Here is a 26,544-nt window from a genome sequence, read left to right as displayed (position 1 = left end):
TCAGCATCAGGAGATTATACTTCTTCCTTGTCTGTCTTGATGTCAGGCGTTCTCAGATTATGAGGAGCCTTTGTATGTAGAGGTTGATTGAAGGGGTGATCAACGTCGATACCATGGGGATGACCCCGACTTCGATCCCTACTATGATGTTGGCGATTATGTAAGGTCCAAAAGAGTGCATTATGTCTATGGCTCTTCTTCCCCATTGCCCTCTCCTCCTCGGCATTGACATTGAGCTTATTATCAGCTTGACCCCCCGCCATCGAAGCCGGCTTCTAAATGTCATTTATCTCAGCAAGACGTTTCTCAGTAAGCGGTCCCTCTGTCAAAACGGTCTCATGTCCCTTTGGTACCATTGTCCTCCATATTGCAACCAAGGGCATCTCACGTCTGGTCTTCTTGTCAAAGTGCTTCTTCAGAAATTTCTCATTTGCTTGAAACAGACACTTCGGCACCAATTCCTCGAGCTCCACCCATGTTTCAAGAAGTCATCGTCTCTCACTCTCTCCACCTCTTTCTGTTGTGAGAGATTCTTCCATATTGTTGGTCTCTGAACAGGATCCACCTTTTTAGAAGCTTCAGGGGAGTCTCCTTCAAATCTGCCAACTCCTGAGTCAGATGTTGCTGATCTATATCCTCCATCTGAGGACTTTACCTCATACTCACATGGCTTAATCCTTGGAGCTAAATATAGAACAACCCCTCCTCCCAAGCACGACCTCATATTTGACGACATTAACCAAGATAAGTCTGCCACTTTGAGTTTGGCTTTCATTCCAGCTATGCTGGACCTCATAAAAGAATCATGGAATCAACCGTCCAAGTCTCTTCAGATTCCTAGGTGTGTTGAGAATCACAACAGAATACATGGCAGTGACACTACTTTTCTCACCAAACATCCTGCATCTAATTCTATCATAATACAATCTAATCAATCACAGGCTGGAAACTGGTCAAAGGTTACACCCACCAACAGGGAAGGGTGGAAGCTGGATGTTCTGGGCCATTGACTTTATTCTCTAGCTTCATTTGCCATGAGAGTGTCAAATTATCAGGCAGCTATGGGAGCTTATCAGAGGCAGTTATGGAGCACGGTTTTGCCAGTTCTCCAGACTGCTCCTGAAGATACTAGGGCCACTGTTCTCAGCGCTCCCCTGGAGGCGACAACATTGGCTAAACAGCAGCGTTTATCATCCCACCACATGACTGATGCAGCATCTAAGGCCTTGACTTCGGCTATTGCACTCAAGAGGCATGCTTGGCTGCATTCAGTGGGAATCACAGATGATGCTAGGTCCTGCATTGAAGACCTTCCATTTGATGGAGTTGGCCTGTTTAATGAGAATACAGGTGAGGTGATGGACAATTTGCATAAGATCCGGAAGACAGCTTGTTCTTATTCTGTCCAACAACCACAATATCAACACTACCAATGGCATAGACCTTTCAATGCCCAACACTCTTATCAGTAACCTTCCCATCAGGCCTATCGTTCTTACAGACCTCCTGCCTAAGAGAGGTCCAATCCTCCGGCTTCTGCTGTTACCATTATTTTTAGATCACAGGCTCCTGTCCAGCATCGCCAAACCTTCCGTAGTACTGCAAAGAAAAGTAAACAGTATCTTTGACTGTCCTATTCCGAACTATCCCCAACCTTTCCCATCACCCCTGGCTAGCCCCCTTCTTCGTCAAGTGGTCTATCATCACCAAAGACACTTGGGTGCTCGCCACCATACATTCTGGTTATCTCTTGGAGTTCGCAGATTTTCCTCCTATCAGCCACCTCAAACTCACAATTTACTCACCTGCTCTAGAGGACAAGGTATCTGTTCTTCTCCAGAAGCATGTTATCCAACACGTTCTTCCTCAAGAGTTTCTAGATGGTTTCTGTTCCCGCTATGGCACAGTTCCCAAGAAGGACGGTGGTCTCTGACCAATCCTAGATCTCAGACTACTTACCTTCAATACTTACCTTCATCCAAGACGTTTTCATATGGTCAACCTGGATTCGGTCATCCCTCTTCTTTGTCCAAACGACTGGTCTGTTGTTATAGACCTGCAGGACACCTATTTTCATATTTCTATCAGTTTACCAGTTTCACTGCAGGTATCTTCGCTTCTACTTCATGGATTCAGCCTATCAGTTCTGCACTCTCCCCTTTGGGCTTTCCACCACCCCAAGAACTTTCACAGAATGCATAACTCCTGTGGCGGCCTACCTTTGTCTACACAATATCACGGTCTTTCTGTATATAGACGATTGGTTGATCGTGGCTGCTTACCGCAAGGCGTTATAAGATACCAACTTTGTTCTTCAGACGCTGACAGACCTTGGCCTGCAGGTCAACTTTGCAAAATCTCATCTTCAGCCGTCTCAGATCATAGACTATATTGGTGCGCACCTAGAATTCAGTCAAGGCCAGAGTCTTCCTTCCTCCTGAATGAATTTAGAAACTACGTCGAGCGATCCACCCTTTTCGTCCTTATGCCAAAGTTTCTGCCCACTATACACAGCATCTTCTAGGTCTCATTGCCTCAACCACGTCTGCTCTCCCACACACACGGCTGAAAATGTGCTGTCTACAGGCTTGGTATCTGTCTCAATTTGATCCTTTGATGGACAGACCTACCAAGCATCTGCATGTAACTCCAGAACTTGTGAGTCAGGTAAAATGGTGGACGTTCGTGCCTCACCTTCTAGTGGGTCGTCCCTTCCAGCCCATTCAACTGAGAGGCCAGGTTACAACGGACGCCAGCCCAACAGGTTGGGTTGCACACTGTGGCCCTCACAAAATCCATGCCCTGTTGTCCAAGTCAGAAAAACTACTTCATATCAACCATCTAGAGATGCTGATGGTTATCAAGGCATTTTGCACCTTTTATCCTCTAACAGTAGGCTGAGGGGTCCAGGTGGCTATGGACAACACCACAACCATGTATTATATCAACCAGCAAGGAGGCACCCACTCATTGTCACTCCTATATTTGGCGATTCATCTTTGGGAATGGTGTTACGACTACCATATTTTTCCAGTCGCCATTCATGTGTCAACAGAAGACAACAATATTGCTGACCGTTTGACTTGCCTGTCTACTCAAACTCACGAATGGGAGCTTGATGACTCTGTTTTTTCTCAGATCTGCAAACGATGGAGAACTCCAGCCATCGACATGTTCACAACCCAGGACGCCTCCAAATGCATCAAGTTTTGTTCTTGAGCAGGAAGAGGCAGGAATTCCCTTGGCAATGCCTTGATGGTGAATTGGGAAGATGGTCTCCTTTATCTGTTCCCTCCCATCCCACTAATTCAGCAAACATTAGTCAGGACATACCAGCTATGTGCTGATGCCATTCTAGTGGGCCCATGGGGACCTCATCAACCTCGGTTTACCACCCTCAAGACCATGGCTTCCAAGTTCCTGAGACTGCCTCCCCAACGATTTCTTCTGACCCAAGATGCCGGCAGGGTCTGCCATCCAGACCTGGAGTTGCTCGACCTCACAGCTTGGAGGATCCCCCCAGTATAGCAGAGGTTTTGGACAAAGCCAGAAAACCCTCCACCAAGCTGTTGTATTCTTACAAATGGAACACCTTTTCTAAGTTCGCTGCCTCTAGAGGTCTGTTGTCTGTTCCAGGTTTTTTTTGTTTTGTTTTTGTTGGATAGTCTTCTCATCTTTCTGTGCTACCTATTTGATCAAAGTCTGGCTCATTCTACACTTAAGGTTTATATCTCCGCTATTGTCTCCTACCAACCTGCGGGTTCAGAAGCCTCCTGCCTATGCTCACACCCAACCTTGAATATGTTTTTAAGGGGCTTACATAATATTCGCCCACCTGTCTGACCTCCATTGCCTCAATGGTCTTGTCAACTCATGTTACGAGCTCTTACTGGCCCCCCGTTTGAACCAATGGCTTCTTTGGATCTTCGACTCCTCTCTTTCAGGAGACTATTTCTTGTAGCAATAGCTTCTGCACAACGAGCGAGTGACTTAGCTGCCCTTCGGGCTGATGCCCCTTATATACATTTCCACCCAGACAAGGTAGTGTTATATCCTGATGTCTCCTGTGACGTCCTCCTTTCACGTCACAATGGTCACGTCACTCTCATTCACACTTTACACACTCCCACCAACCACACTTATTGATCTGACTCATCAGACAATGGTATGGATTTCAAAATAAAAAGGATTGTTTATTGAGAAAACATAAATAATAGTAAATCACTGTGGAAACTAAATAAGGCAATCAATGTGATAAAGTATCCCCCTCAATCACTCTCTCATTCAGACCTACACTAGCACAGTACCTCATAACATGAATAAACAGGCCCTAACACCCTAACCAAGTTCCTAACCGAACCCTATCTCATCCCAATCTTCCCATCTCCCAATTCTCCACTCACCACATTCACTCCCCCCTTATATACATTAACTCCACCCACTGAAGTCCCACCTCCTGTCCTGCCATAGGTAGATAAACTCCAGCCATAGCAGTGACAGGCAAGTGACATCATCACAGCCGTCACATACCTCCCCCCTTATAAAGTTGTTTTGCGATGAAAAGCTAAAGTGCTTTTCATTCCAAAACAACTGCACATGAAATATACGAATACATACCCCCATATAACCATAACCTCGGCTGTGGAATGCCCTCCCAACAGAAATTCGGCTGGCACCCTCGCTGGGTGTTTTTAAAAGCCAGTTAAAAACTTGGTTATTCAAGAAGGCCTTCCCTCCAGTCAATTAAGTCTTTCCCTCTCTCTCTCTCTCTCTCTCTCTCTCTCTCTCTCTCTCTCTCTTTCTTTCTTTTTGGCTATTCCATCTTGGTAATCCTCTCTTTAAATTAATTGTTTTAAATTGAAATTTGTAATTTTATGATTTTATATATTTTTATACTGTTTTGTTTTATTTTGTAAGCCGCCCCGAGTAGACATGGTCTAGAGGGGCGGGGTAAAAATCAAATAAATAAATAAATAAATAAATAAATATAACCACATAACATTTTAAAGCATGAACATATCTTCTTAAATATACTTACTTTCCAAATACCCATCTGCAAAAATATACACATAGGTAATAATACAGTCACAGTATCAATTTGCAACTTTTTACACTTAGTTAATTTTTTTTTTTAAGAGTCCATGTTTACTCATCCGTCGTCTTCGGGTCTTTGGGATAAGGCGCCAGTAACACAGTTCATTGTCCATTTGACAACCTTACCCTCTAAGTCATAGTCCTGCAAAATGCGAGCCCACCTCATTAGTTCACAGTTCTGGGCTTTCATAGTCTTTAGCCATATAAAAGGTGAGTAGTCCATGCACCAAATGAAATGTCTCTTCCAGACGTAGGCCTTCACTTTCTGGATCGCGTAAACGATGGCCCAACACTCTTTTCCGATGGTCGACACGTGCTTTTCTTCCTTTCGAAGTTTCTGGATCAGGTAGGACACAGGATGCTGGTCTCCGTAGTCATCACATTGGTACAGCACAGCTCCTACCCCGGCCTTCGAAGTATCGATGTGGACGATGAATTCTTTATTTAAGTCTGGAGCATGCAACACAGGGCGGTTGGTTGATGCTTCTTTTAGCTTTCCAAAAGCCACCTTGCAGTCATAGGACCATGGAACAAGGTCACTGGTCCTTTTTTTCATCAGCTCTGGATCATTTTGTTGTAACACTCCTTTGGCTACATCAGGTTTGCTGGAGAAAACTGGCTGATACTTATTAACCAATGTTAGATCACTCTGCTGTTCTATGAATAGAGCAGGGCTGATCTGCACCTCCCCTGAGATGAACTTTTGCTGACCCCTCCATTCCCAGAGAGGTATCTCATGTTTTCCTTTATCAGCTGCTTTCAATTCAAGCAGCACATTTTTTTCCACTACAAGAAGGCTTAAGGGCATTTACATGAACAACCCTTTTGTCTAGGTGTTCATCAAGAATGTCATTGAGGTTACTCATTTCATGAATAACTCTATATGGGCCGTACCATCTCAGTTGTAGATTGTTCCCCTTGATGGGCCTCACTAGAAAGACCTCATCTCCAGGAATAAACTGAAGTTCCCTAGTCTTTTTGTCATACCACAGTTTTTGTTTGACTTTTTGTGGTTTTAGATTCTCAGCAGCCAAGTCTAGATTTCTTTCGATGCTGTTTACCACAGAGTTTACACATGTGATCACATTTTGGGGGCCTTCTTTAACAATCTGATCCCAATTTTGCTTAATTAGATCAAGCAGACTCCTCACATGTCTCTCAAATAATATCTTAAAAGGGCTGAAACAAGTACTCTCTTGTGGGACTGATCTGTAGGCATATAAAATTAACTGTGAGTTTTGGTCCCAGTTATTATGGTTCTCAGTTAAATAGGCTTTAATCATCCTCATGAGGGTTCCATTGAATCTCTCTGCCAACCCATCACTTTCCGGATGATAGGGAGAATTCACTAAGTGTTTCACTCCACAAATCTGCCACGTTCTAGTTATAAGCCTGGATGTAAAAGATGGTTCTATAATGTCTGCTTCTAAACGTTTAAAAGGTGTTGAAATTACTGGTAAAGGGCACATCTTAACCTCAGTCTGGTCACTGTTATAACTCTGTTTCTGGCACAAATCAACTTTCTGACAGAAATTTCTAACCTGTTTTTCTATTTCAGGCCAATAAAAGTTTTGGGAAATTCTCTGTTTGGTCTTATTAATACCCAAATGTGCCGCAAATATGTCTGCATGTCCCTTTTCCAGAATCATGGGGCGGTATTTATCTGGTACAACCAACAGACTTTTAACCTCAGGTCCCCCTTTTGTAATATTGATCAGTTTTTCTTTATAAAGCAACCCACGTTTAATAATGAAACGTTCAGGGCACTCAGGGGATAATTCTTTGTCCTCCACTTTGTCAAAACAAGTTTTTAAGGTGGGGTCTAATGTCTGTTCTCTGACAAATATGTTTTTCTGAGGTATTTCTAAAGAAAACGCCTCAGCTTGGGGAATAATTTCTTCTTTCGCTTGACATTCAGTACCATTTCCTGCCACCTTAATTTGTTTTGTTTTTGATCGTGTAATCACCAAGGCACTTTTGACGTGTTTTGATAAATCAGTACCAATAAGGACTGGTGTAGGAATTTGAGATGAAACCCCCACTTCTTCATCGTGGTCTTCTGTGAATGCACACAAAAGGGTTAAATGAGCGCCAGCGATGGTTTCTCGGAATCTTCTAGAGCTTACATACAAAGAAACAAAGTTTAAGGTTGCCTGTACTGCGCATGCTCCACCCGCCCTAGCCTCAGTTCCATTTCTCCGCTGTGCGAGTTGGGACTTCTCGGACTGAGCTGTTTGAAATACATATTTCTTTTTGGTCTTTCTGGTTTTTTTCGGACTTTTGCGTGATTTTTGACTACTCTGTCGTCCCCTGCCCTTACCTGGCTTACTTTATTGGACTTTCTACTTGTTTTTCCCTTCAACTTGGTTGCCTGGAAATTTCCCGCCCTTTTTACCGGCCCTGCGTGTATGTGGACGGAGCTTTGTTGTTTTATGCCCCCCCCCGTCCCTTTAGCTGGTGCATTGTTTGTAATGGAAAGCTCCCCTCCCAGGACCATCCTGAAAAATGCCTGTTTGTCTCAGTGAAGCTCATTTGATTGCTAAGCTTTCACCGAACTCGCCTTAAAGGCACGGCAGCAGACGCTAAAAGTATCTTTGTGGGACGCTGCCTTGTCATCTCCCCAACCGTCCTCCATGGAGTCCCCCCCACCGCTCACCCCTCTATGGAGGACAGCCGCTGCACGTACCCGTCAGCAAGACTCCCAGTAAATCTTCGACAAAGACTGTTAAAAAGTTTGTGGCTACTAAAGCCTTCTACTTCCTCCTCAAATCAGCAGCCGCCGCGTCTGCAAAGCAATCAAAAAGGAATTGGTGAAGAATAAAGAAACTCTTACAGATCTGCCTCCAGTTTCTGCATTTCTTCCTTCCCCCCTCCTGGAGGACTCTTCGCCAGATGGAGGATCTCTGTCGGAGGTGACTGCGTCTCTCCCTCCTAGACAGACCGAGCCACTTCAGACGATGGGGATTCCCTCCCCAACACCTATTCAGCTTGCCTATTCACTGCAAGCTTGGTGTCTGCGCCCTACAGCCCTGTTTCTACCGGGCGGGCGGCTTTGGCTCCTTCAGTTTCTCCGGTCGGTTCCAGACCGAGTTCGCTTCCGCGCAAGTGTTCCCGCAAGAAGGAACATGCGGCGAAAGATCGACATCGATCCCCGAGGAGGGAAGTTGTTCTCCGCCACTGACATTCTCGGCAGCGACATAGCTTAAGGTCAGAGGGCTTGTCCACTTCGGACGCGGCCCTTAAGAAGCATTGACGCCGTCACCGGAGGAGACACTCTTCTATTCTCCCTCCACATCGATGCATTTACATCGGCGTCGAGGGAGGGTGGAATACATTTATGCCTCCCCCTCTTCTCCCTCTATTAGAGAGCCTGCACGGGTTCCAGCACCCGTTTCGTCGGCGTCGACGGCTATTTTGCCATTACAGCAGCGCTGTTCCCTTGCTTTACCTAAGATGCTCGATCTCGTAAAAGGGGCACGTTTTCCTTCCTCTGATAAAGACGCCCCCTTCAGATCTAGGATTTCAGATTCTGATGAAACTTTACCACGGCAACTCGCGCGAACAGGTCTTGCCTGAAGGTGAAGTGATCGGATCGGACACGAGCGATCCCCATGCCTCTTCTCCTTCCAAGGACTCTTCCTCCTGTTCTCACATGTTGTCCACATTGGCTAAGACTCTTTAACTGCATGTTGATGAGCCACCCCCGCCTGAGGAGGACCTCATTTTTGGGGACATTAATAGTGAAAGATCTTCTCCTCCTACTCTGTCCTTTTTGCCTGCTCTTGTCAATATCATCAAGGCATTTTGGGATCAGCCCGCCACCACACCTTCTTTGTCCAGACGCACGGAGAACCTCTATCATGTGACTGGCTCGGACACAAAGTTCCTTCTTAACCGCCCAATAACCAATTCTTTGGTTGTGGAGACTAGCTGCACGAAACCTACAAGAAAATCTCATGTCACCCCTACCAATAAAGAAGGAGAACAACTGGAGATTGCTTGGCAGAAAAATGTATTCACTTATTGCATTCATGCCCAGAGTAGCTAATTATCAAACAGCCCTAGGTGCTTATCAGAAGCAGCTCTGATTCAAGATTCCACCAGGTCTGCAGATGTTGCCAGAAGAGGTCAAGCAGGGATTCTTGAATACCTAGGAGGCAGCACAGACTGTTTCCAAACATCAAAGAATACCCACTAGACATTCAGTTGAAGCTGTGTCTAGGGTACTCGTGTCATCTGTGTCGCTAAGAAGGCATGCTTCGCTCAGAGCTGTGAACGTCCTTAATGATTTCAAACTAAGGTGGAAACTTTGCCACTTGATACCTCTGGTCTTTTAAACAAAAATGAGGACCTTCACAAAACTAAGAAAACTGCCAAGTTGTAGTACATCCAACCACAGCAATACAACCCATTCACAGGTCAGTCTGTACCTAGATCTTCATCTGCGACTTCCTCTGCTAATACTTACCAACCACAGCATTCACAGCATCGTCAGTCTTATAACTCACCTGCAAAGAAATTCAAACACTATCTTTGACTCAGCCACAATTCTGCCCGTGTCCAATCCAACGACAATACTTCAGCCATATCTAAAAAACTGGTGCACAATTACAAAAAACTCTTGGGTGTTAAACATCATTCAGTTTGGTTATCTTCTGGAATTTCTGTGATATCCTTCTCTAGGGCAGGTTCATTATACATCATTCGATCCTGCTCTAAAAGAACAGGTTCTATCTTCACTGGGAAGGGCACCATTCAAACCAAACAGACATCACCAATGGCTTTTACTCAAGGTATATTGCCATTCCCAAGAAAGATGGAGATATGAGGCTTATTCTGGACTTAAGAACATTGAATACTTACCTTCATCCCCGTTGTTCCCACATGGTCACGTTGGAGTCGATAATCCATCTCCTGAGGAAGAACAATTGCTTCGTAGTCATAGACTTCAAAGACGCCTATTTTTACATAATCTTTCATCCTGCTCATCACAAATACCTCAGATTTGCCTTTCAAAACACCGTGTATCACTTCCTGACCCTTCACTTTGGCCTTGCAACAGTCCTAAGGACGTTTACGAAGTGCATGGCACCACTGGCGGCTTACCTGCGTCTACATGGTATTCAAAATTACCCATACATAGGCGACTGGTTCATGCTATCCACGTCCCAACATCGGGCTCTGTAAGACATAAGATTCATACTTCATGTCTTAAACAATCTAGGTCTCAAAATTAGTCACAAGAACTCGCCTTTTGCCCCGGCCATCAGGAAATTTCGCCATGGCATGACACACTCAACACCTGTTAGGCCTCATGGCTTCCAGGTCCCCAGGTCTGGCTCATGCTCGTCTGACACTCAGGTCCCTTCATGTGTGGTTTTTGCCTCTTTTCAACCTCATGGAACATCAGCAACACAAACGTCTGCTGGTAACTCAACAGTTAGCTTAACAACTCCAGTGGTGCACTTTTGTTCCTCATCTTCAAATAGGACAGCCCTTTCGACCTCTTCGCCGGACTGTTCAGGTGGCTACAGATACGAGCACAACAGGCTAGAGAGCATACAGAGGACCTCACAGAATACACGCATTATGCTCAGCACAAGAAAGGGATCTACACATCAACCATTTGGAATTTCCAACCACCATAAAGGCGTTCAAAGCCTTTCTCCCTCTAGTGTAGGGCCGAGGTTTTCAGATAGTCACAGACAACACCACAGCCATGCACTAGGTTAACAAGCAAGGCGGCACCCGTTCAAGGTCCCTGCTTTTTTTTTTTAGCAGTCACCCTGTGTCAATCATGTTACCAGTACCATGTGTTCCCCGTGGCGATACATGTGGCGATGGGGGACAACGAGTTGGCAGACGAGCTGGGTCGTCTCTCCTGTCATACTCACAATTGGACTTACATGATGACGAGTTCAAGGACTTACAGTATGTCACTGTTGGGGGACTCCAGGGATGGACCTATTCCCCACCCAGTTCAGCGAGAAATATCCTCTATATGCTTCCAGAACTGGAAAGGGCACGAGCTTTGCAGGCTATGCCTTCATGGTTCGTTGGACCACAGGCCTTCTGTATCTCTTCCCCTCATTTCTGCTGGTGCAGAGAACGTTGGTAAAACTTCTGCAGGACTCCGCGGATGCAATTCTTCTTGCACCTTTTTGACCTCGTCAACCGTGGTTTCCAACGTGCATACAGATGGCCACGGACTTTGTCGAGCTTCCATCTTTTCCTGCTCTACTAGCTCAGGATGCAGGCAAGATACTCCATTTGGAATTGGACACTCTCCACCTGACCTCGTGGAGGATATCCCCGAAGTTTAAGAGGTTCTAGATAAGTCAAGGAAACCTTCTCCTATATAGTTATAAGTGGAAAGGTTTCCTAACGTCTACTGAATCTAGGGGTTTAGTTTCCCCCCAGTTTCATTATCTCCGCTACTGCAGTTTCTCCCTCTTTTGTTTGACTTTAACCTTACAGTTTCCACTTTGGAAGTTTATGTTGCTGCAGTCGTTTCTTTCCAGCCTCACGACTCTCCAGCACCACGCCCTTTTTCTCACCCTACTGTCAAAGCCTTTTAAAAAAATGACTTACAAATCTGAGGCCGCCAGTTAAACGTCCACTACCTCAATGGTCTCTTCATTTGGTGTTGCATGCACTTATGCGTCTGTCCTTTGAGCCGGTGGCCATGTGTGATTTAAGACCTTTGTCACTCAAATCCCTGTTTTTAGTGGCCATTGCCTCTGCTCGAAGAGCTAGTGAGCTTGCTGCTCTTAGGGCAAATCAACCCTTCTTACAGTTTTTCAACGATAAGGTAATCCTGCACACAGACGTATCTTTTCTTCTAAAGGTAGTCTTGGATTTTCATTTGAACCAACCACTCTTGTTGCCTACATTATTCTCCAATCCTGCCAACGACACTGCGCGCATGCTCCACACCTTGGATGTCAGAAGAGCACATGCCCTTTATGCCCCACAAACTAAGGAATTTAGTTCTTCCATTGGGTTTTTTGTGCTACTTTGGACACAAAAAAGGGTTTACCAGCATCGTTTTCAACGTTCTCCAGATGGCTTGTCTCTACTTTCTCATTACCATATGAACTCGTATACAAGTCTCCTCCTGGAGGCCTTCGTGCTCATTCTACTAGAGCCATTGCGTTCTCTACGGCCCTTCTCCGTGGCATTCATGTACCACACATCTGTAAGACAGCCACCTAGTCTACTGTCTCTATCTTCATCACTCATTATAGACTAGACTTGAGGGCTAAGAAGGAGACAAGTCTCGGGAGAGCGGTTTTCACATCCGTCCTTCAGTGACGGCCCTCCTTCCGGTGAGTTAGCTTGCTAGTCACCCTTTTGTGTGCATTCACAGAAGACCACGATGAAGAAAGACGGGTTACTTACCTGTAACCATGGTTCTTCAAGTGGTCATTCTGTGAATTCACACAATCCCGCCCGGCCTCCCCACTGTCCGTCACTGGTTGTTCTTGAGCTCATGCTCGGATGCCTCTGGCGGATAAATGGAACTGAGGCTAGGGCGGGTGGAGCATGCGCAGTACAGGCAACCTTAAACTTTGTTTCTTTGTATGTAAGCTCTAGAAGATTCCGAGAAACCATCGCTGGCGCTCATTTAACCCTTTTGTGTGAATTCACAGAATGACCACTTGAAGAACCATGGTTACAGGTAAGTAACCCGTCTTTGCCAATTACCTCGCCATCCCTGATAATCAACCAGAACTTCAGCCACAGGTAAAATCACTGCCTCTTTCCCAATCCCTTTCAGAGTCAGTTGCTGATTAGGGACTAAACAATTCTGAGGGACAATATCCGAATGACAGATAGTAACTTGGGAGCAAGTGTCTCTTAAGGCTAAATAGTTGTTTTCAAAGATCTTTATATTGTCTCCCGCTGATTCAAATAACGAAGAATCAGCCTTAATATATAAGCAATGTCTAATCTCAGCTATAGGCAGACTTTCATCATCACTGGAAATCTGTTCTCTCAATGTATCAGTTTCAGAGCTCTTAGCTGCCTCTGCTTTCGTTTCCATGGTAACAGAGCTATCTCTGGAGGGAGTCATTTGGCTGTTCTGTATGCAATATACAGCCTTTGTCTCTTTTACATTCACTTTCTGAGGAGAATTTTCTTTATTTTGTTTTGTATTAAAACACTGGGAAGCAATGTGTCCCCTTCCCTGACAGGCAAAGCAAATTTTCTCCCCCCACGAGCTTTTTCCGGCAAATCTCTCTAATTTTTCCTTTCCCTCCAAAAACTGTTTCTTGGGTTGGTCCTGTTCTGAAGGTTTTTCAACAAAATGGCCGCCCATTTTTGGCGGGCTCTGAACTAACCCTTTGGAGTACTTAGGGTCCCATGTTTTTCTCATGTATTTTCCCTCAGAATTTACAGGCCCCCTTATTTGAGAAACAAAATCAGCAATCTGAGCTGCCTGTCTAACATCTGAAGGTTTCTTTTCTTGTGCCAAGTATTTAAGTTCACCATGGAGTAAGGAATAGAACTGCTGCAATCCTATAACATTTTTTAATTGTTGAAATGTCTGTACATTTTCTTGCGATAACCACCTGTCCAAACATTTTTCTAAATTAAAAGCAAGTTGGGTGTAAGATTCATCTGATCTCTTTGTAAGTTTTCTGAATTTCTGTCTTAGGTGTTCTGCATTAATGCCAAATCTAGTAAAAACCATCTTTTTATACTCTGAATAATCTTTACTTATTTCGATTGGCATATCAGTGTAAACTTCAGCCATTTTTCCACTGATTAGAGACCTTAAAATTATCATTTTCTCTGACTCTCTATCAGAAAAATCTGCACATGTTCTTTCAAAAAGTGTCAGGAATGATTTTGGACAGTCCCCCTGTTTATAAGAAGGGAATTTCTTTAAATCTGCTTTTGACAACTGTCCTTCTTCAGAACTAGAATTTCGGTTGTTGTTATTATTCTGGTTCATCAATTCCATCTTTCTAATCTCAAAGGCCATACGTTCCTTCTCCAGTTCAAATTGTCTTTGTCTCTCTCTTTCCTCTTTTTCTAGGGCAATCCTTTCCCTTTCTATTCTTTCCTCCTTTTCTACTTCTAATTGCCTCATTCTTTCCTCTTTTTCTAGCTATTTCATTTGAAATTCATGTGCCTGGGCTAACTGAATTTTCCTCAGTTCTGATAACTGTTCACCATTAGATTCTTCCTGCACTGAGACGAATCCTTTCTCGCCACTAAACTCATCTCCATACCCAACAGACATCTCGGGAGATTTTGGCTCACTTTCAGCCATTTGGCTACGCGTTAAAGGCATGTTACTTTCACAAAAGGCTCCTTACTATTTTCAAGCCTCTGTGTAAAAATACTATTTTTCTTTTCTGTGCTCAGGTCTGATATTTATTAGCAGTGTACACCAGCTGATCTGGCTAGGCCTGTAACTGTAACTACGCTCCACTGGTGTGTCCTTCTACCCTTTTCCCTGGGCCTCTTGCCCACTAAGGATACTTTATCTTATATTACTGCCTTTGGCTGACTCCAATTTCACCACAGCTCTACCCTCTCTCAGGTGCTGTTTACCATGGAGATCCCTCAGCTTTGCTGCTCTTGGTCTGTCCCCTCAGAGTTCACCTAACTCAGGACACTCTGACCAAGTCACCACAGCTTTCGCTTTTGGGCCACTCTCGCTCACAAAATGGGCACCACAGAGCTCATATATCAGTTCTTCCACTCTGAAGCTTAAGCGCCTCTCCACTAAATTTGCTCCCCTTGAGTCAAATTCTAGAGAGTTACCCACGCTTTACACTTCAGGTGACCTAACTGAAATCCTCTTGCTCTGGTCACTTTGGCCAAGGCTTTACTGGACAAGTCGCATCCCACACGCTGGACACCAGTTTTATTGTGACGTCCTCCTTTCACGTCACAATGGTCACGTCACTCTCATTCACACTTTACACACTGCCACCAACCACACTTATTGATCTGACTCATCAGACAATGGTATGGATTTCAAAATAAAAAGGATTGTTTATTGAGAAAACATAAATAATAGTAAATCACTGTGGAAACTAAATAAGGCAATCAATGTGATAAAGTATCCCCCTCAATCACTCTCTCATTCAGACCTACACTAGCACAGTACCTCATAACATGAATAAACAGGCCCTAACACCCTAACCAAGTTCCTAACCGAACCCTATCTCATCCCAATCTTCCCATCTCCTAATTCTCCACTCACCACATTCACTCCCCCCTTATATACATTAACTCCACCCACTGAAGTCCCACCTCCTGTCCTGCCATAGGTAGATAAACTCCAGCCATAGCAGTGACAGGCAGGTGACATCATCACAGCCGTCACATCTCCTTTCTTCCCAAATTTGTATCAAGTTTTCATCTTAATCGACCTTTGATCCTTCAAATTTTATATCCTGATCCTTCTTTGGATGTTGAGTGGATGCTCCATTCCTTGAATGTTCGTCGTGCCTTAGCATTTTACACTTCTAGGACTACGGACTTCCACACTTCCTCTAGATTGTCTGCTTCCATGGCCCACATAAAGCCTCCTCACAGACAATTTCTAGATGGATCGTGTCTACTCTCACCTTGGCCTATGAGCTGGCTGGCAAAGCTCCACCAGATGCATTAAAGGCGCATTCTAAAAGAGCTATGGTTACTTCAATTGCCTTATTGCATGGCATTAATGTTTCTGATATTTTTTGAGCAGCCGCTTGGTCTACACCATTGACCTTTGTGACACACTACTGTCTGGACCTCAGGGCCAAGAAGGAAGCAAATTTCGGAAGGGCTGTGCTGACATCATTGTTATTGTGACGGCCCTCCTTCCGGTAAGTGAGCTTGCTAGTCACCCATTTGTGTGCATTCACAGAGGCCACGAAAAAGAAAGGGAGGTTACTTACCTGTAACCATGGTTCTTCAAGTGGTCCTCTGTGAATCCACACATCCTGCCCATCCTCCCCGCTGTCTGTCACTTTGGTTCTTGAGCTTGGTTACAATTAAAGCCTTGACAGCGACAGGCATTATGGTCGGGCAGAGCATACGTGTCACGGGGAAACGTCCTACTAATCGCATGTTTTTAAGCTCTACAATATTCCAAGGAGTCCTGCACAGGCACAGTCTAAACCGATTTGTGTGCATTAACCACTCGAAGAACCATAGTTACAGGTAATAACCTTCCTTTTCCCCCTTCACTTTCTTTCTCCCTCCACTTCCTTGCATTTTTTTGTGAGGAAAGTTCTTTTCCCCTCCACTTTTTTGCAAAGAAAATGGAGGGGGAAAGCAGGGATCAAAGCACTTTTATCCCTCCCCCCTTCCTACTTCAATGTATAAGACAACCCTAAATTTAAATCTAAATATTTTAAACAAAAGTATCATCTTATACACAGAAATATACAGTAAGTCACTTGTTTATATCCTGAGCCATGAGAAGCCCCGTGGCTTCTTCCTTCTCTCCCTGCCCACTATATGAGAGACCAACCAACTGGCTTTCTCTCCAAGGTGGTGGCCATTCTTGTTCCTCTACTAACCTGGGGGCTTGTGCTGCCTACTCCTTTCCTATCAATGGCAGTTTTTATGGGACAAAAATCCTTACAGATTTTAACCCCTTCTTCTGGTGCACTTATGCATGCTATCAGAGGCCACAAATGATATAATCAAAAGAGAAAAAAGGAAGGTCTTATAGATGATTGATGATGTTCTCAAAATTCTTAAAGCAAAAGTAAAGGGCAACAGAAGTAGGGTCAAGATACCTGCAACTTTTCAGTGACTTACAGAGGAGGACAGAATGAAGTATTATATTAATGATTACAAAGAAATAATGTAAGAGAACTACAAAAAGGGAGGGTGAAATATATTTTTCATAAAACCTAAGTTATCCGAGGGAAATGTAAAGCTAGTTTAGGTATGCTGAAAGATCAGAGAAATGCAAGGTAAAATATATAGAAGATGAAAAACAATATGCTAAAGAGCTAAGTAAAAAAGATGCAAGGTTGACAGTTTCCCTTGAAGAACACACATCAAAGCTGTTTTCAAATCTCTTGGAAGAAATCAGTTTAATCACTTGGATTCAGAAAAGGCAAAGGCAATGGTGATCATAATGCAAATATATGTCAGCTACTGGAACGTGTCAGGGAATTTCAGAAGAAAATTAGTCTATGCATTATACATTGTAGTAAATACTTTGTGAAGATGAAGAAAAACTGTGGATCATTCTAAAAGAAGTTGTTGTGCCACAATATTTGATTGTCCTAGTGCATAAACTATACTGTGGACAAGATGTTCGTTACAGTAGGAAGAGACAGAATGATCTCCAAGTTGCAAATGTGTCAAGGAAAAGTGTATTTTACTTTCCTAGCTGTTCATTCTGTTTGGGGAAGACATAAAAAAGCAGGACTAGATACAAAACTATCAATAACTGTAAAATGTGCTTATTACACCATATTAGTAGCAGAGAAAAGCAACATCTTCATGCTAGGAAGAGATAGGGAAGAAGGTGCAAACACAGAATTATAGCTGAACACTAAGAATACAGAAATCATGACTATAGGACAGTTTACACAACTTTAACATTGGCAAGAATAAATCAAAATAGTTAAATATTTTCTGTACCTTGGTGCAGTCTTTAGTTCCAGTGGAGATTGCAGCCAAGAAGACAGAAGACTGAAACTTTAGAGGGCAGATATGAAGGAACTGGAAAAGATCCTGAATAGTAAGAATGTGCCACTGGTGAACAAGGCCAAAGGTCATCCACACTCTTATTTTCAATTATGGTGTACATATGTGAAAGCTAGACAGTAGAGAAAGCTGAGAGGAAAAATAGATCAATTTTAAATATGGTGTTTTTGAGAGGGCTTTACATTTAACCTTAACAACAAGAAAGACAAATTAACATGTTCTAGATCAAATCAAGCATGAAGTGTCTGGGGAAGATAAATTGACATTACCATACTTTGTTCATTTCATGATATAAGATTAACTGGAGAAAAGAATAATGTTGAGAAAAGTTGAAGGCAGCCAGAAAAAAGAAAAGCAGGGATTAGCTCAATAAAGGAAGTTATAGCCTGAACAAGGCTATTAATGATAAGCACTTTTTGTAGGTCTTTAATTCATAGGGTTGCCATAATTTGGAAGCAATTTGACAGGACATAACAGCAACAGCTATTTCTTTCAAAAGCTTTTGGTTGAGAAGGAAAAGCAGCTTGAAACAAACAAAAACAAAACAAGAACAAAATTGCTTAGATAGAAGATACTCTTCTTTCCTAAATATATACATACCTGATTGACAACTGTTACATTTTCCTAGGATTTAATTTTAAATCAAATACAGATTGCTTACAGGTGTGCCTTATTGAGGTATGTCTGAGTTCAGGTGGTAATGCTTATAATTGTTTGAGGTGGTAGTGTTTTGATTTTAGTCAGGTTGTCTTTTTAATGCCATTTAAATGGAACCTTCAATTTCCTTCTCCCTTTACTTGCTTCTGATATTCTAATTTGTTAGCATATTTCACTCATTCATGCAATGCCTGAAGCACACCTTGAGTGCCTGAAGCTACTTTGTTTTAACCAACATTTGCATTTCTTACATGCTGTATTGTAAAAATAAATTTGCATTAGCTGTCACTTTATCATCTTGACATACTCTTAATCTGCACTTCCCCTCTGCCTCTGTGGAGAATAAATAAATGAAATTACATGTTGTTGTAGTTCTGAAATCATGTAATGATATCATTAACATATTAAGGGAATAGTTAGCAAAAATATTACATTGTTTCTATCTAACTACAAGGGAATCAGTGAACATTCTAAATCTTGACATCATTTGCCAGTACAATATTTAAGCAAGTCTGATTAATTTTAAACTTCAGTATGTTGCTGCATTCTTCTCCAAATTATTTTTAATGAATAAACAGTATTATTTTAATTGGTCATTGATGTCAGGGGATATTTTTTTCTGTACAAGGTGACATGGTCTGTATGCATGCTGCCAAAATACATGTTCAGTAAGGGCTTTTACAAGTTGATAACCAAAATTGTTGGCACAGTTCCTCTACTGTATATTCTAGCAAATTCAGTCTCTCATACCACTATGTGTTGAGAACTTTGGTTAAGCATGTATTCTCAGAACATTAGCAGAGTTAGGAGATATTAGTTTGCATAGACACTATGACATCAAGAGAGTAAAATATCGTCTATTAACGTATATACAGAGAGAATAGACATTCATCTGGCAGCATAACATGACATAATACAACATATAGCATAGAAAAAGGTGACCTGACTTACAGCAGATAAAATGTGCCCTTTACACATGACTTACGTACAGTTCTGGGACCAGTCAGAAAATACATAACTTCATTTTCCAGTTACACAAAGTTTCATCATGTATCACAGCTGTACAACATTAAGTCTCAAACCTTGGTAACTACACCTGAATACAAACAGTACAATGACTCAGGTAAAATCATCCATTTTACTTTCAGCTATACAACATTTATACAGTGGTGCCTCACATAACGAGCGCACCGTTTAACGACAAATCCGCATAGCGATCTATTTTTTTTGATCGCTAATGCGTTTGCATTGCGATGTTCTGATTGGTGGTTCCAAAATGGCCGGCGGGTGCCCAAAATGGCCACTGGAAGCATTTTCGCGTGCTGCCCTCGGCGAAAATGGCGGCGCTATGGAGGATCTTCGCTGAACGGTGAGTTTGGGCCCCATAGGAACGCATTAAACAAAGTTTAATGCGTTCCTATGGGGTTTTTAGTTCCGTTTAGCGATGATTCCGGATAGCGACGATTAATCTGGAATGGATTAACATCGCTGTGGGGGGGCACCACTGTATTTAATACATATTCATATCAAAATCTCAAACTCTGACATGACAATATTTAGCCTATGAGTAGGGGGAGATTGTACCACTATACAGTAGTAGATCTTGATGCTGATTTTTAAGGAAGAGCACTGCCTTGTATATTGTAAAACTTGTCTTTAAAAAGCCACTTAATTAATAAATGGTTTTTATTCACCTTTCCTCCCTTCTTTTAAGAAAGTATTTTGGTGTGCTACTTGATCAAAATCCCATTTATGGTGTTCATTCATTTGAAATAATATCTATAATTACTGTATTCTAAAGCCATTCAACACCTGTGAATCTCTTGGCACTGGTGTATTTAGTATGGTTATCATTTGAGAGTCAGCTTGAGAGCTGAATTGCTTCTTCATTCTCAGCTGCATGTGACAAAAGGAGAAAGGGAAGTGCTTGTTGGGTTTGTGAATGCTCCATATTGTTTTTTCGGTAAGAAACGCTAACTGTTCACTTATAACTTATAATAACTTATATCATGTTCACAACAACCACTTGTGACATTCACCCAGTGTCCCCTGCTTGTTTTCCCCAAACCAAGGGTTCACTCTGGTGTCGGTCTCTCTTTCCTTCGCTGCCACCAGTGGATTTCCTGTATCCACACTATAAAAAACTTTAATCAGACACTTGCTGCCAACAGAACTTGTTTATTAAAAGATATTAGGTTGAATCTGAATCACAGATGTTCTTTAATCATTGTACAGAATCAAAATCATTGAAACCTCGTATATTTTGTTACACACTCAATCACCATTTGCTATATTTATTCACTTTAACCAACTTACCCATATTTTTCGCTCCATAAGACGCACCTTTCCATAAGACACACCATTTTTTTAGGAGAAGAACACAGGAAAATATAATCTGTTTTCTTCGCTCCATAAGACGCAGACTTTCCACCCCCCTGTTTTGTGGGGGGGAAAGTGCGTCTTATGGTGCAAAAAATACAGTATCTTTATTAATATCAGTTCTGTCTTCTCTGACTATCTATTTCTCTTTGGTCTTCAACCTCTCTCCTTCACACCTCGCACTCTCCTTCTCTAACTCACTAACTGACTGACTGAATGACCTCGCCCCACCAGTCCTCTCATAAGCTCATGCAAATGAGCTCCAGCTATGAGTGACAGGAGTGACATGGGCATTCGTCACATATCCCCCCCCCCAGGAAAAGTTTGTTTCATGGGGGAAACCTTATAATGTACCTCATGAACAACACAATAAGTAGTGAACAATTAATTCCAAACATTTTCACAATACTATTACAAGTTACAGTGGTGCCTCACTTGACGATGTTAATTTGTTCCAACGAAATCGCTGTAGAGTGTAAAACATCGTCAAACAAAATGAAAAAACCCATTGAAACGCATTGGAAACTGTTCAGTGTGTTCCCATGGGCTGAATACCTGCTTGTCCAACGAAGATCCTCCATACAGCGGCCATTTTCAGTGCCTGTAAAATGAGGAATCCATCCTAGAAAACAGCAGGGAGCTATTTTGAGCAGCTGGTGGCCATTTTGAAACCTGACAATCAGCTGTTTGCTGATCGCCATAAAGCAAAAATTGGTTCCCAAAGCAGGGAACCGATCATCGCTAAGCGAAATTCCCCCATTTAAACCATCGTTTTGCAATTTCAGAAGCAATTGCAAAAACATTAACGTAATGCGGATTCGTCGTGGAGCGGGGTAATCGTCCAGTGGGGCACGACTGTACTCTTTTACACAATATTTTTCTTATATCTATGCATATGTGCTATTATCGATTACTATTTAGAGCAAATTAATTAATTTAAACATTTAAACCAGTCATTACAATTATAAATATTTTTTCAGTTGTTTGTTTGTTTGTTTATTAAAATAAATTTATTTATTTATTTATTTATTTATTTATTTATTTATTTATTTATTTATTTATTTATTTATTTATTTATTCACTTCAACCAACAAAACTGTTGGTCTGTGGAAGGAAACTAATTTGTTCTGTTTCATAATTTATCTCTATCATTTTCATTTTAGTTTACTTGGGTCACTGAGAGGTATGGAAGGAACAAAAGTTTAAAAACTCTAAGGAAGTGTAGTTCTGATAATATATACACCTTCTTATGGAAAGTGCTTATGGTTAATTTGCTTCCATTTTCTTTTTAAAAAGCAAAAGAAAGCATCCTATTTAAATTCCTATTTGTGCAAGAGCAGTTGTTGAAGCAGCACTTGTAATGGAGAAAAGTCCATTACAAAATTGTTTACAAAACTGGTCATATGAATAGGTGTGCAAGCACACTTTACCATATGGTATTAGGCACTTATACGAATAGTGCAATGATTTGAAAACCATTGCACTGTTTGCAGAACAACCCTCATTTTTGAGATTGCACGTGTTTCTGTTTCTTCTTTGAAATTAGGCAAAAGGAAGGCTATAGCAGCTCTGCAAAGTGGACCACCAAGTATTTTTGTGGCCATCTAACATTTCTTTACTCTTCTGTGAAGCAGCCTTTAGAAGGGTTAGTGTAGTGTAGTGTAGTGTTGTTCTGGCAACTGAAGTTAAATTATTTCCGTGTTCCTATCACAGCCCTGGATGTCACTCAAAAGTCATTTCTAGATTATTTCCCAACCATCCAAGAAGCATCTGGGGGCCTATTAGGGGCTGCTGTGGAAAGGGGAACCACTCCCTCCCAATTCTACTAGATTCAGCCATTTTGACATTAGATCTTGCTGTAAGGTTCTAATTTTACTTGGCAGTAAACTCATTGAACTTAGATAAATTTTCTTCCAAGTAAACAAGCCTAGAATGTAGCTGCATTTCCTTTGTTGTAGAATGAACATTAATATGTAAGATGGATTGTATGTATGTATGTATGTATGTATGTATGTATGTATGTATGTATGTATGTATGTACGTACGTACGTACGTACGTACGTACGTACGTACAGTGGTACCTCGCAAGATGAATGCTTCAGACAACAAAAAAATCACAAGATGAAAGCGTCTTGCAAGTTTTTAGGTGCCTTGCAGGACGAAGATATTTTCGTCTTGCGAGGTGCGTTTTCCCATAGGAATGCATTGAAATTTAATTAATGTGTTCTTATGGGCCAAAAAACTCTGGAAATGTCACTTACCAGGTAGGGAGCTGGGGAAGCACCATCAGAGGACTGTCGGGGGTCCCCCCCGCTGTGATCGGCGCCTTCAGAGGCCTTCGGAGTCTTCCCCTGCACCATTTGAGGACTGCCGAGGGACCTCTGAAAGCGGTGATCGCGGTTGTGGGGGACCCCCACCAGTCCTCCTATGGTGCTGGGCAAGCTTCTGAAGGCTTCCCCTGCACCATCAGAGGACTGGCTGGGGTCTCCCAAAACTGCGATTGCTGGCTTCGGAAGCCTCTGAAGACTTCCTCAGCACCATCGGAGGACTGCCGGGGGACCTCCGAAAGCAGCAATTGTGGTTGCAGAGGACCCCCGCCAGTCCTCCGATGGTGCTTCCCCAGCTCCCTACCTGGTAAGTGACTTTTCCAGAGTTTTTTGGCCCATAGGAACACATTAATTAAATTTCAATGCATTCCTATGGAAAATGCGCCTCACAAGATGAAAATTTCGCAAGATGACAGGACTCGCGGAACAAATTATTTTCATCTTGCGAGGCACCACTGTGTGTGTGTGTGTGTGTGTGTGTGTGTGTGTATGTGTGTGTGTGTATGTATGTGTGTGTATGTGCAAAGATACTCAGGAGGAAATCAGTTTTACAGGAGGTAGGCAAAAGTACATATTCTACTATGTGAGAGAGCATATACAAAAAGTCAAAACTGAAAAGCTTAATGGGAAATGAAAGTTTAATTTGTTTATACTCTGTTGGAAAGTAATCACTATTTTAAAAGTAATAATGTCATTAAAATAAAAAGTTTAAAATCCATTCAAACTTTATTGTTCTGCTTTATGATATGCAAATATGCCAAAGTGGATGTAGAAAATAAAAAAATGAAGGGGTTTGCAATGGCTTAAGTCTAGTGTTTGGCTTGGAAACAGATTCTTCACTATGAAAGGCTAGTCTGTTTCCCTCATATGTCTGTGTAAAAATCCACCTTAACAGGCTAATAAACTGCTTTTAGCAAACTGGAGGAAAGGTGAAATGTGACAATGAGTAAACCTTTATTTGACGAGATCCATCTTTCTAAATTAAATGAGATTGATACAAAATTAAATGCTGTTACTGTCATGTTTTCAAATTTTTTGAGCGTAAGCCTGTAACAGACAGCAGTGCTGATGGAGTCCAGTGATGACTGAAAAACCCCATAAAATGCAGAAAACAATTGTATGTAATAGCACAGAGTGAACCCTTTCTAGATTAAATGATTGGCCATATGTGTCACTCTCTCCCTAAATGGAGAGGAAGCATACCCTGTTGCTAACTCTGCATGAAGTTGCAGTGTTAGGGAATAATGACCAGATGTTTCAATCTCAACAGACAGCTTGTTATGTGACTCTCCAGAAATCTCTGTTGCTTTGATCACACACACTTTGAAGGAAAAAGTAATTGAATAGAGGCACTCTAAGTTTATCATAGTCAATAAACTTTCACTTGACCTTTACCTCCTGTTTTTGTTACTTCTGTAGGTATATGCTGATAAATATATGTTTACTGATTGAAATTTGTCCAGAATATAAGAGTGATCATGGCATTTTGTAGCCAGTCAGTTGTCAGTGTTGGTGGGGCTAAATAATCAGCTGTAGCGAAAATTGGAAAGCGTTATGGTCTGCTATGTAAGACTAAACCACACTAGTTTTGAAACTCCCTTGGCTAGTATTTAAAGAGTTTTGACGTTTTAACAGTGCTAGATACTAAGGGAGTATTGTACTCTCTATTATTCAGCCTTAATCTCGTAAGAATTATTTATGTTTATATTCCAGCTATAAATCATGTTATGGATTCCAAATTAACAAGGTGTAATTTAACGTAAAAAATAGCTACAAGGTATAATTTAGAGTTTTAAAAAATTAGCAGTAGTTTGCTTCAGGGTTAGCCATTTTGTTGTTACTTTTGAAAGTACATTGTATGACCATTTCATCTGAAACACATTTACAGTAGGGCACACATGGACCCTGCAATCAGACATTTGAATTCCCATTTCCTAACTGGAGTGCTAATATTTCAGGGTTCTAGTCCATTAGCATTTGCCTTGAAATAATTCCTCTAATAAGCATTGAAAACAATAGAAATATTTTTTTTAAATGTCAAGGTATAACATTTTGTATGTTAACCTGTAGTTGCTCAGTATTGCTTGGTCCTTGACCAGATAATACATTAAAAAGAAAAAGTCCATATAATTTATGCTGCTGCTCTTTAGCTTATATATTATTAGATCTATTTGATATAAACTTGATTATACTGTAGTTGAAAATATTGGTGATATTCAGTCCTTTTCTAAATAGTATTAATATGCATAATCTTTTTGATAAGCCTAAATATTTGAATAATGTTAAATCTGCCTAGATAGGAAAGTGTTGTTGAATTAGTTTTTTTATTTTGCAATTTAAAGGGCTATCATTTGTTTTCTTTGAACAGTTTTAGTGTGTGTGTGTATTCAAGGTGATGATATATAAGAATAAAAATATATTTTCCAACATTCTAAATTAATTATTCTTTCCTTGCGTCCGACTATAGTGGATGATCCAGTTCCCTCACAAAGCTGCAACTTTTTTTGGCTGCATTGGAACAGATAAATTCGGTGAGATTTTAAAGAAGAAAGCAGAAGAAGCTCATGTGGATGCACATTACTATGAGCAGAGTGAAGAACCAACTGGAACCTGTGCAGCCTGCATCACAAGTGATAACAGGTCTAGTATTTTTTTCCACAGTGATTTTTTTTCTTTTTGGCATATAAATATAGAAAAATTAAGGAATCAATTACTTGAGTTAGAATATGGCAAAAGTCTTCAAGTACATTTTGTAAGCTACACTCAGGATTAACTAGAATCACCTTTCCATGTTTATCTTCTCAAAAATCTCACCTTTTTATTAATTCCTCTTTATTAATTTACCTTTCCCATAATTAAGTCAGAAGCATTGGCATAGCACATTGTCATTCTTTTTGTTCCCATTTTTCAGTGCTAGACAGTTGGGTTCAAGAAATTTTGATGATAAAATTATTGGGAAGATTTTTAGAACTGGTATAGGGGACTAAATAGCTGAATTAAAAATTAAGAAGTGCACGATATGATTTGCCCAGCACTATCCCCTTCCCACTGCTAATATGAACTTAGTTCTGGTTTACCCTACAGGAGTGTAATAATGGTCACAGGATATATGAATCAAGACAAACACTCTAAAAATGGTAACAAAACAAAAGCAGTGATCGTCTTGTCATAAAACAAATTCCAGACTGCATCATTAATAGGCTGGCCAAGAAGGTGCAAAAAAATGCAGATTTTTGAGAATAGTATCTCCTCATCAGGCAAGATGTTGAAAGTAAAGGGATGTGGAAGATAATAGCTAACCTCCACAGTGAGTTGAAATCTGCCGCCATCGTGTCTGCACGGGTTCTTTGGTCTATGGAAGAAAGTGCTACCAGGCAATCTTTATGTAGTCCATTCTGGGGTTAAA

The 26,544-nt window shown here is 41.6% G+C and overlaps 1 protein-coding gene across 11 annotated transcripts in view; it reads left to right on the top strand.

The window, feature by feature from the left end:
* Positions 1–26,544, top strand: part of ADK (adenosine kinase) — a 375,585-nt gene that overhangs the window by 147,563 nt on the left and 201,478 nt on the right. For all 11 annotated transcript variants that reach the window (XM_072994991.2, XM_072994988.2, XM_072994983.2 and 8 more), the window contains one exon: positions 25,606–25,778. In XM_072994991.2, the coding sequence (XP_072851092.2) occupies positions 25,606–25,778 (173 nt within the window). The remainder of the gene's footprint in view (positions 1–25,605; positions 25,779–26,544) is intronic.

The sequence above is a fragment of the Pogona vitticeps genome, chromosome 3 (genome assembly GCF_051106095.1).
Source record: "Pogona vitticeps strain Pit_001003342236 chromosome 3, PviZW2.1, whole genome shotgun sequence".
Taxonomy (NCBI): domain Eukaryota; kingdom Metazoa; phylum Chordata; class Lepidosauria; order Squamata; family Agamidae; genus Pogona; species Pogona vitticeps.
The sequence above is the reverse complement of the archived record's forward strand: the minus strand, read 5'-3'. Positions and strand labels throughout refer to the sequence as shown.